We start from the raw sequence: 12,393 nt of genomic DNA, 5'->3' as shown, positions 1-12,393 counted from the left end.
TCACGCATATTCGGAGACAGTCTGAAGATATGGCACGTGTACTTGCTTGTAATGAAACCCAGTTTACTTGGCTGTCACCTACAATACACAACCTACATAAGTTCTGGTATCAAGAATCGGTGCAGAAACCACTCTTCTCCCCTCCAACCCCCGTGTTACAAATCTCCCCATCATCTTTTAGCTGCCGAACCTGAGAATCCCTTCAGCATCTCACTCCACCCATTCACCCAGCTCTTTAATTACAAACACGCGTAAGATGTAATGAAGTTCTTAAAAGTTAAAAATTAATCCCTGCAAACTACGGTACGAAGGGACGAAGAAGTACAGGAGGTTTTGCTAATTTGCCTCCATCCATCAGACTCCTCTAGCAATATAATGCAACCTTCGTGTACTGTGAAGAGTAGCAAGGATTAGTAGGCGGAATTAGTGATTCATTTGTTTTAGCTCCACTTGTTTCTGTTTGCAAAAGTAAAGGAAATAATGATGGTGAGAGGAGTGGGAAGAAAGAGAGAGAGAGAGAAGGATGAAATATTAAAATTTAATAATAACTGATGATATAAACCCCTAAAATTCGAAGATTCTCCGTTGAAAGAAAATAGGCCTATGTGAAAATTTTAAAATAACTTGAAGCTTTAAAAATTAAATTCGCGGAATGCTGCAAATGGATATCTTAAATTGTCAGATAGGCAAGAACCTACAAGTTTCTTTGAATTTGTATTGCCACGTTCTAAATGCATATACAGGCTCTAGAACAGTGGCGATTATCGCCTTGATGATGGGACAGTAAATATCTCTGAAACGTAGGTCAACTTCCATGAGAAGACAGTCTTATACGTACTCGCAACCATGAGGACGTGAAATCTTACCCGGCAGAAAGTTATTAAAAAGTTTCCAGTGAGCTTGTCTTTAAATTCTTTTCTTACTCTTTTCGTCAGGGTTGTCCAATTACTTTCCGTTGAGAGGTCAAAAGCGACCGCGGGCAGGGAAGCCTCGCAAATAATTCTTTTGTGCAACGCCTCTTAACATAACTGCTGAAGAGAACTATAACATTTTAGAAGTTTCAGTAGTGAACTCAATTTATTATATTATATAATGACATATTTAGGATTACACTGCATCCTTTTAATAAAGGCAATTTCGCGATGCACTTACATAATTTTGACTTATTTTACTCAACCTCCTACGTAAAACCACTGAATTCTTGTACATTGTATTCCGTACCGGAATCCTCATCCGGTCTTTGAAACTTGCATTTAGATCTATTAAATCCGCCTTGTTCGATAACTCTCAGTTTGGCCACCAGATCGCAGTACCTGAATATCTGGATCACGAATTTCTTATTCTGTCGTTTCGATCGTAGGATATTCAAAATCACGATTCTGAGGTCGTGCAGAATAGCACAACGTACACAACAAATTTCATACATAACCGTCCAATGTTTTTCGAGTTGAATCGACTAAACGGATGGACAGACATGACCAGCCAGCCCATAACGCGTTCTCGCTATGCACTTCGTGCAAAGAACGCATTACAAGGATATTATTTTCTTCTCTGAAAGTTTTTGGAGATGGATTTCATTCATCATCGTCATAAAATTATTAAAATTCACTATGTTTACAAGGACAAATCTTCCTACGCCTTGGGGTAAAAATGGACGGGGTATACACCTAAGCGTTACATTACGATCTGTTGTCTTCTATTCTGGCTTTAAAATTTATTTGCTGCAGTATTTATTTTTCATTCGTTCGACTAATTTTCGCTTTGAAGTAAGTCGTCCGAGTACTCACCATTGAGCATGCGCAGGGCGTCAGCTGAGGCGCCACTGGCTTTGAGCGCTTCTTCCAGCTGGGAGCGCCTCTTCATCTCCAGCTCCAGTTGATCCTGGAGTCGCCTACGCGCCTTCCTCTCTTTCTTCAGCCGCTTCTGGTAAAGCACTGTAACCAGAAGAAAAGAAATATTCGACATTAATGTCGCCATATTCATTACAATTTATTACATTAAGTCCTTGATCAAACGCACCGAGAAGGCACGTTTTGTGCTCCTCGCCACAAAATAAAGGAGGATAAAGTAGCCGGAGCGTGTGTGAGACCTTAGCGTAGAAATTAACTTAATATTAAGCTGAACCTTCAATAAATAGGATGGGAGAATGTGGACTGGATTCTCTCGATAGGGTTCAGTGGCAGATTCTTGTGAACGCTGTAATGAACATAATGGTTACATGTCAACCAGTGAATTTCTTGACTAGGTAAATGAATATTAGCTTTCGCGTGAAGAAACATAAACCAACTGATCCTTGTAATGTTGACGAGTTGTCTTTGGTACAGAACTGGAGGATGACTACGAATATGCAACATGAAAGCATTTGAAATAGGAACCTGAATTAAGGTACTATCGCAGCATGACGTGAAATATTAACCCATTGAAGCCAAGAAGAGATAGTGAGGGATTATTACAAAAGAGTATAAATAAAGAGAAAATTGTAGGGAAGAAGTGAGAGACACTTTATTGTATTTCTGAGGGTGGGAAAAAGTGAATCTTTTGATAGGTTTGGCAACGCCCTCTCGTCCTTCTGGCAATGACAGAATAACAGTGAAGACGTTAGGGTGATAACGAGCTTGATGACAGAGACGGCGGAATTTTTATTTGCTTGTTAGTTAAAGTTGAAGCTATGCTCTGAAAAGTCTAGTATAATTTAGTGGCCTCCATAGCTAAGTGGTAAATTTTGATAAATTTAAGTCGTATAGGCTGCAAGAGAAACATGCGGTAGCAACTTGGACCATCTCAGCATTTTCGTAAAGACAGAAGAATTAATCTTGGCTCGAAAACATCTATATCTGTACTCGTGTATTTATTGTAAAATAAAATGAGTTCTGATATCGAAAAGCTCGTGCTGTTCTGATTTTCTGATTGAAGACAGGTTTAGCTCGGTCACCGCATGTAGCGGAGAATGACAAATAACTTCATCAGCAAGAAACGGCATGCCAAGGAAAATAACAGGATGGCCCGGGTTGACCACAAGTGATTACACTGATGCTAGCGACCCCATTAACACCAACAATAGCCACTCGAAACAATGCACAACCGCACAAATTTGTCTCATTCACCTAATGCACTAATTATTCCACCCCCCCCCCCCCCTTCTCCGGCCACTTGGATGTTTTCTTGCTAGTATTAGTACAGCGGAACCGTAGAAGGTTGGTCGGCACTTTCCTGTTATTTTATTTTCTCTTTAACAGAAGGAATAGAAGAAGAGGTTAGATACAAGGTCAGAAACCAATAATTTCGATGTAAGTTCTTTGTCGGAAAGAAAGTTATTTGGGTGGGGGTCCCCCCCTACTGTGGCTGCCCTTTCTTCATGCTAGGAGGGGCTGTAAATATTTGCTCGTGCGAACAGCAAAGCGAAGAAGAAAGAAGGAAACAAAAGGTGGACCACGAGAAAAGACCCATGTACCCAAGATCGATGATCATGAACATTATGGTTACCTAACCAACCGACAACCTTCTAGTTTGGGTAGCAATATTAAATGCTTCATGTCTGGGAAAAGTAAAAACATTGATATTCTGGGTCGAAACTTCAAAATTAGATATGGTTTATTCTGTGAATTTAATGGTTTGATAAAGACTTCTACTCCATTTCTCTCTCGCTCTCTCTGTCTGTCACTTCTACCTCACCGTAAGAATATATTTGCCTCTTACATGTTTTATGAACCGGCCTTGAATGCTATTGCTGTAGGAACCTCTATAGATTATTCTCGAATATAATACTCGTGTTTGATTTATTAAAAAATGGCGCTGCTTTAAATTTCACCAAAAGCTAAAGCCGGAAATGTCATTATTTGTTACATTTATTTTATTTTCTTCTAACTGAGATAACAAAATATATTTGTAATTAAAAACTTGGAATAAATTTTACTCATTATCTTCAATTAACAATTTACTCGACAAAGAATACATTTTCTATCTGTTCATCAGTCGGAACTAAAAATTTATTTAGATAGTGAACGGAATTAAACAAGCGTTAATACAAGAGAATTAATTTCGAAATTTATACAGCTGTATGAAAACTTAAAATTTCGTTTAAATTATTCTCTAACTGCTGTATAATTCCTTTTCAATATAATCCTCCAAACTTAGGGTATACATTAAATTCCTGCAACTGTGGTATATGGAACATGATTCTGAGGTAACACTTCATAAAAACTCCACGCTCTTTTCTTAAGAAACTATCTTGTCTTTGTAAATTTCCATAACAATAGATAATACCTATTGTTAAAAAGCTGAACATATTAAATTTTGACATCTAGCAGACATTTCTTCCATGAATTTATTCATACACAAAACAAATCCAGTCTGTAAGGGCCTCCAAAATTATGAAACTATATCGAAATGATCAAGTCATTGTTGCTTCAGAAGTATAAGAATTATCTTATAAGAATAAAAACAACAGACCAAGTAGATGCATCCCAAACATCATTGTATTCCCTAACATTTACAAAAATAAATAAATAAACAAATAGGAAGAAAATAAGTGCAATAAAATATGATATAAAGTTTCTGTAACCAACTAAGTATTTGTAATTTTTTGGGCTGTTATTGCCATGGGGCAAGGCGATACATCTTTAGTGTATTCCTGGAACCCCCCGCTGATAGATGCAAGCCCCCCTCACAGTTCACATCAGCGGGGGCTCCCCGTCTCAACATCCAATAAACGAGTAATCTGGACTCCACCATACATAACGCTCAGAAACATCATTTCACCGGACAAAAGAAGCCGTTAATATGTTTGGTAATCACACTGTCCGTCCGTCCGTCTGTCTGGTATAATAATTACCAATACCATATCAACAAATAGGCCTGGGCTCTTCAGACAACTAATCACTCAAGACGATTCCACTGTCGGCTCAAGAGGCCATTTTCTCTTCTTAATTACAAACCGCTGCCATTAAACCTACGTACGTGCATTAATCTATGAGTGTCCCAGCCAGTTTCTGGTCGACAGTTCAAAGCGTAGGTAAAAATAATCAAAATAACCACCAGCAATTAATTAATAGCTAAAACAAAGCACAAGTAGGACACACTTTTACTGCAACACAATTACCGATCATCTTGATCGAGTGGTTAGAACCACTGCTTCATAATTATTATGGCGTTCCCGGGTTCGATCTCGGCACAAAGACACTATTCTCGCAGTGACTATTTTGTAGCTCTACTTAGCTCCAACTGACAAACATTCTTTATTTTAAATGTCGATTTTGTCCCTTTAAATCACAGTATTAAATATATTTACAATCGGTTTTAATATTCAGTAACTCTTCGTGTTGCCCACTGGGTTTTTGTACGATTTTGATAATAAAGAGTTATTATTTTAATTTTAAGTAATTAATATTTGAAATGGACAAGCTTTGTGATTTGTTTGACGTGGGAACTAAATCGGGGTCACAGTGGCAGCGCGGTCTGAGGCGTGTGCCGCTTGGTCACTGGGACCGTGGGTTCGAATCCCACTCAAGCCATGGATGTTTTGTCCGCGTCTTTCTCTGTTGTGCTGTCCTGTGTACAGTAGAGGCCTTGCGACGGGCCGATCCCTCGTCCAAGGAGTCCTACCGAATGTCTATAGATCAAAGACAACGAAAAGTTGGGACCCGCAGTGCTCAGGCCAAGTCCAAGTAGGAATTAAATCTTAAATATTGTATAGATCAGCTGCCTACTTCAAAATGTTGGTTAAAGAATTAATCATGTAAATTTATGTTATCTAACTAATTCATGTTCATTTACTCCATACTTCGTTACCTCAACTACATAAGTTCCCGTCTGAAGCCTGATAAAGAATGGGAACATGATCTTGAATGTTATGAATTAGAAACAATGTGGAATTAATTGGTCATGCCAGTTTTAAGATACGATCCCTCTTTGTACGCTGAGGAACTGAGGAAGAAAGACTTCAAGGCCTGGAATTAAATTCTGGAATACGAAGCAGTAAATCTAAAGCTAGATATTAATTAGATCGTGGTATTCGTTTGAACAAATTTAGGTGAATGAAACAATATATTTCAATGTCGAAATGTGTATTTTGACTGTGTCCTGAAATACTCGTTATCGAATCTCGGTCTTCGCTTTCTTTACGTTAATTCAGCGTAGACACAGGCCTATTGTCGATAGAACTGTAAAGTAGAATTCTATCTACACTGAGCCGTAGATAGTAGGTCTGTTGATAAAGCAGCTTCTCAGAGCCATAAAATCAAACGTTGCTGCCGAATGGCTACCATTTCTGCTTCACATTTGGGAGGTTCCGTGTTCAAATCTTGGAACGAGGAAGGGATATTCTGTCTGAGATATTTCGCTATTATCCCCAGTACTTCCACGTCAATACTGGATAGTATCTTAAATTAGACAATGACCACTTCTTTCCACACTCATTTAATTTAATTATCAGCTAATAATATTTTTATTAATGTAGGATTTGAAGTTCTCACGGTGGTGAAGTCGAAAATGGTTGTCTTTTGGGTTAACAGCCATCTTCATCTTATCGTATCTTAATATAAAGTACACACAACCTTCATATTTATTAAAAGTTTTATGTGCAATTTTATATACAGATAAACCTTAGTGTGCATTGAATATACTAAACAAATCACATCAAACACATCACCGATTAGTGGTACATAGTTTTCTTTCGTATTTAATTAAACGTTTCCAATACCGAAGAAATTATTCAGATGCTAGATATAGAACACACCGAGGTCTACAGCTCATGTTATTACTAAATTCTCTTACCGTATGTTCTTTATCCGAAAATCGTTAAAGTCGATTTTGAGCTTCATGAAGAGGTGTAATGTAGGATAGGGGCCAATATAGAATTCATCCAACAATTAGGTGTTACTGTAGACTCATGACGGAATCAAAATCCAGTTAATATTTTCTGAAATGAAAACTGGAAAAGGAAAGAACTCAACCTTGCGCGTTCGTTTTATGTATTCTGTGTAAATGGCGCGTAGGAACGGTTGCAGCCAGTTAAATGAGGCCTGAAATTGTTACCGTGTTTAGATTATATCACGTATAGGAAGCAGAAGTTTCTAGTTTAAAGGAAACTAAAATTTTCCATCGTTATTCACTTTCAACAAAGCGGTTTCTTTTTCTTCTTATAACAGTAGCTAATCAATGTATTTTTCTTTGGTTTTCTTTTAAAATAAAACATACAACAAACGAAAACAAGTACTGGAACAAATATACATGCAACAAACAAAAACATAGTAGCCTATTCACTTCTTACAAGCAGCCGAGTTTTGTGGGAGGTCATAGTTGTAGAGGATTCTTGAGTTTTGCACTGGAAATCAGACAAGCGGAAAATTCGCCACCGTGGCTTCTTCAGGGGACCACACAGAAGCAGCGACCGGACGCATCGAGAGACCCGGCCATCGGCCACTTGGCTGCGCGGCGATCTGAGCCGCTGGTTCACGCTACGATACACCGCCCCTGCGACCAACAAGGGTCCATGTCGCGCGCCTCCGACGTTCACGGGGGACTTCTTGTTACGACATCCAAAAAAAAAAAACTACGTGGGTCCTATTCCGTATTAAATATATAGAGCAGACGAGATTCCAGGTTATCACGAGTCTGAAGATGTCTGTCTTCTGGTATGTTGTGTCGTGTAGTCTGGTAGATGGTGACCTACAGTTTTAGAGGTGCTTACTGCCGTCAATAACAGATGATGAGTCATCGCCTTGATGAAGAAAGCAGAAAATACTTCCGAAACTTCAGTCATATATATCATACTCCAAGCCTATCACCCGAAACAGTTCTGTATTAGAAGCTGATAGCCATTCAACTAGTTAACTAATTTCCCGCCATTTATGGACGTCGAAGGTTAATCATCGTGTTTAAAACAGCCCGCCACTAGACTCTATCTTGAACCAATGGAATACAGTCCTTGTTCGTATAATCTATAGGCCTATTGATTGGTAAAGAGCTTTCTTACCTTCTTAAAGCACCTGGACTTTAAATTTTGGATCCAAGATAACAGCCAAAACTTGCAAAGTTTTAATCACAGCTACTGTAATTGTTAAATGTACATTATTATTATCGGTCACAGATGATGTGAATTGTATCTCGCGCCGTGACCATAAGATCAACGTAGATTATTTAAGGGTATTATATCAACTGTAACTGTAACTTTGAGTCGAATGATTGGATAATATCGTTTAGTGAAACTAATTGGCAGGAAACGTCTGTTGTTAATGGGCTGTGGACAACTATGAGAAATGTAAGCTAAGATATTTGCTGTCTACCTGCCTCTTTCTAAAATCAGGCAGAAGTTCTACCGATCAAGCGAACATGCTCGATTGTAGACAGCATGGCCATTATTTCCATCATTATCATAATCATTATATCATAAAGTCACCTTTTGCATTATTATGAATCTGTTATCCACTGAGTATAATTTAAACCATGAAAAACTACACCAACTAATACAAAATTAAAATTCTGAAATTGACCATTATTTTATGGAATGGTTTGTATCTGTTTTCAGCACGAAGGTAACTTCTTTGTGGGGCCCATTATACAAAACTAACCTCATTTTGGTTTCTCCTATCTAATACCTATCCTATATAAATACCTACTACTGGACCGACGTTTACATCACATAACTTACATCGACATTCACAAAGCTGCGTCCACATTCAGCCCAGTAGCCAGCGATGTGAATCCAATCTGTCGTCCAACAGTTAGCCTGTCTGCCACAGTTTATAAGTGGCCATAACTTCTCAGCCACGTTGCCCCAAGGACCGTCTTCTTGAATCCTGCTCACATCTTTCACAAAGACGGAACATGAAATCAGTCTGAGTTAATTTTCTCATCTGCATTTAAAATCCTCGAATGATATGAAGAGTGGTCCCGTTTTTCTTCTGGACTCAAGACAGTAGACAAGATACCTTACAGCAACAGTGGCATAAGATATTCGATTAATAAATCGATGGGTCGTCCATTTTAAGAGGTCGTATGACCGAAAGAAATCTTCTTCCGTGACACTTTTTGGGTAGAAAATCCAGTTACGAGGCTATTCGAATTGCTTCTTCCATCTTGTCCTTGGTCTGGAGAAGTCACGTCTTCCTACTGGCGCATATAGTTCGCATGTCACGGCAGGTGTTTCTTCCACACGTTCTAGCCATTTTGTTTATCTTCTATTAGATTTTACGTTTGTAAACTTTTTCGTATTTATTTTTTCCCTCAATATAACCTAATATTTATTTCTGGAATTTCATGTGAAAATATTCTACTCTTGTACACTTAACATCCTTGTGTAAGCCTTGCACAACGTATATATTACTGTTCGCAGAGTAAATATTTATCGATTGCTTTTCCAGCTTACAATGGACCAAAGCAAAGAGATGCTTTACCCCTAACACGTTTTTAGGTTACCTTGAACTTTATTGATGGTATATAGGCTACCAGATAATCAAACGGAGCAGGAACTGAATGGCATAAACTAGGTGTTTGTTTGTTTGTTACGAAGATAATTTGTTAAGGGAAAATATAAACAGCCCTATCATAGCATTCGTGCTACAGACCATTAAAGTTTTTTGTCCAAAAATAAATGTAACATAATCAAATACGTGAAATGGTAGTAGCGATTTATGATGTATTTGTATGTTACAGATCAGTTTAGAATACTTTAAAGTTAAAGTAGGCTTATTTTGTAACTATAATGAAACATAAAAATGTTATTGGTAAAATTATGTTTAGAAATAAGTTAAGAAATTCGTGTTTAATACACTTCAAAAGCTGTTAATATCTCCATGAAAATATCAGATTAAACAAAACGTTAATTTAGCAGGTTTTATGCAGTTATATGAAATTCGGTATCTTACCTTCAAAAGGTACATAAAGTAGAACACTAAGTGTTCAGGAAAATATTTGGTCCTAATCAGGACAAAACAAGTACGCAATTTCTGATGTTAAATAAATAGGAACTTCGTGATCTATGCAGATCACATAAGAGGCTACTGCAGGCTGTAGGCTAATGTAAAAACTATAGGCTGCACATTTGGCTAGATGTGGGACATAAGGAATGCATACAAAATTTTGGCGGAAAATCATCTTGAAATAAAGTCCACTTTAATGGCAAAGAAGAAAACTAGAATATGACGGTAAATTAGCTGTTGGAAAAATGACCTGTGATGATTGAAATGTCTTGGGATCGTGTCCAGTGATATTAGCGGTGTCGATCTTAAGGGTTTCTTACATGAAGATTTTTGTCTTCTGGGTTGTTGCGCTGTGTAGTCTGGTCGATGTTTACCAACGTTTCAGAGGTCATACTGCCTCCATCATCAGGGCGATGAGTATGAAGATTTCTGTCTTCTGGGTTGTTGCGCCGTGTAGTCTGGTCGATGTTCACCAACGCTTCAGAGGTCTTACTGCCTCCGTCATCATCGCCCTGATGACGGAAGCAGTATGACCTCTGAAACGTTGGTTAACATCTACCATACTACACAGCGCAACAACCCAGAAGACAGAAATCTTCATACTCACCGCTGTGAAAACCTCAAATCTTACATGGTTTCTTACATACTGCCTTACCAAGCGAGCTTTCTTTATATCCTTCATGTCCTAAAGCCTGAAGCTCACTCACTAAGTCATCAGTAGTCGGCTTGTGAATCGAACATCCATCAATTCGAACCCTTTCCATCGCCTTCCTTCCATCTTGGTTGCTTCGACTCTGAACCCCCCTTCCCTTCCGCAATACCCCAGCTCGCTGAGAATAATAAGCAGGTATATATATATGTACGTATATATGCTTCACCATGGCACATTTTTATTACCCCGTAGCGTAGTATTATCTTGCGAGTCGCTCACCTGTGATTGGTTGATGGGGAAACAATGATTGCCTTATGACCAAGTTTTAAGCCACTCCTTGGAACATGAAACGACTTTGGATCCGCCTTTCATTTGAGTTGTTTCCCCTCTCAAACCCTTCCTTATCCTTACTTTTTTTTTATTTCCCTTGTGCATTATTTTCCAACTTCGCCGTTGTGGAATAATACTAATTAAACTCGAAATATTAAAATATAATGAAGCAAATCTTGAAAAATGTATTCAGGTTTCGATACTTTGGCCAGTCTATTTACTTTCAGCCTCCCTCCGTTCTGTAAAGAATACTCTACTGCATTATTTATCGTGGTTTACTTTCTACACACACCTGAAATAGTTTTAATCGTTTACAAAATACTAATAAAATTGAAGTTTACTTTTCTTCGAAATCGGAATCATGTTACATTAGTTATTATAGTTTCCTACGCACTTGGATTCTAGATATTAAATAAATATCAAATAATTAAAACAATACTAAGGATAATAATACTATTTTGTATATTTCCAAATATGATAGTTTTATTTTCCAGCCCAGTAACCATTCCTCGTTATGTCTAGTTCGACGAATAGCTACACTTCAATTTCAATCTCAACTATTCTTATTTCATTAACCCTTTCAATGTTGGTGTTTACGTTAAGAAATCTATTACAGTTCTTCTAAGGCAGTGGTATTCAACCTTTTTTGTTCGCGTACCCCCAGATATAATTTCTCTTCAACTTTGTACCCCCAAAGTTGTTGGTGTATAATTCAAGTTATACATAGCATATAATCTACATCTAAAATAAATTAAATAAATTACATTACTGATTATTTAGTGTTCATCATAAAATAATATATATATTTCTTAAATTTCAAGTACCCCCTAAGATGTCTTCGCGTACCCCAGGTTGAATACGACTGTTCTAAGGTACAGGCACTGTGTATCGTTGAATAGTTATCTCAACTGTTGACAGATGGCAGGACACACTCTGTTCACCTTCTTACGTACGAAGGAAATACAGACATAAGGGTCAACGTTTCTAAGCGATAGTTAAATGTTTAGACTTGTTTACAGGAAACTGATCCGGGTTATCTCAGTCAGCAAAGTGACTGACTATGAACTGGAAGCTCCCGGCTCGATCCCCGAATTTTCTTGTAGCTTCTGCATTCAGAGAGCCTCTGGGGCCCACCCAATACTCCATCCAGTGGGTACAGGAGGGTTTTTCTTCTCCGGGGGGGGGGGGGGGGGGAAATTGCGGCCGGGGCATGGCTGACCACTCATCTCTCTCTAGAGCCGGGATCAAGAACGAATAAGGTTTCTACCTCTTCCACTACCAAGTGTCTTCAAGGCGCGAAGCGGGGATAAATTTACATCTTTGATTAAAGTATATACCCAGCATACTAAGTATTGTTACGTATAATGTAAAATTAAAACAATTTTAATATTAGAAATTGTTCATGTGTCTAAACCCATATACAGACCTTCAGGGAGTACGGAGGGTAAACTCCTAAATGCCGAAATTAAATAGAGGTGAGTACTGAGCTTCACC

The 12,393-nt window shown here is 38.1% G+C and overlaps 1 protein-coding gene and 1 long non-coding RNA gene across 6 annotated transcripts in view; one reads left to right on the top strand and one right to left on the bottom strand.

Annotated features, from left to right (window-relative positions):
- The window catches only part of dac (dachshund family transcription factor), a 457,012-nt gene that overhangs the window by 30,987 nt on the left and 413,632 nt on the right, over nucleotides 1–12,393 (bottom strand). For all 5 annotated transcript variants that reach the window (XM_087351712.1, XM_087351710.1, XM_087351711.1 and 2 more), the window contains one exon: nucleotides 1,788–1,934. In XM_087351712.1, the coding sequence (XP_087207838.1) occupies nucleotides 1,788–1,934 (147 nt within the window). The remainder of the gene's footprint in view (nucleotides 1–1,787; nucleotides 1,935–12,393) is intronic.
- Nucleotides 1–12,393, top strand: part of LOC147873286 (uncharacterized) — a 217,756-nt gene that overhangs the window by 178,934 nt on the left and 26,429 nt on the right. The window lies entirely within an intron of this gene.

Source organism: Zootermopsis nevadensis, unplaced genomic scaffold (genome assembly GCF_977971745.1).
Source record: "Zootermopsis nevadensis isolate Lab colony 2312 unplaced genomic scaffold, Znev_1.0 Znev_ptg000020l, whole genome shotgun sequence".
NCBI lineage: Eukaryota > Metazoa > Arthropoda > Insecta > Blattodea > Termopsidae > Zootermopsis > Zootermopsis nevadensis.
Note: the sequence above shows the minus strand (reverse complement) of the source record. Positions and strands in the feature narration are given on the sequence as shown.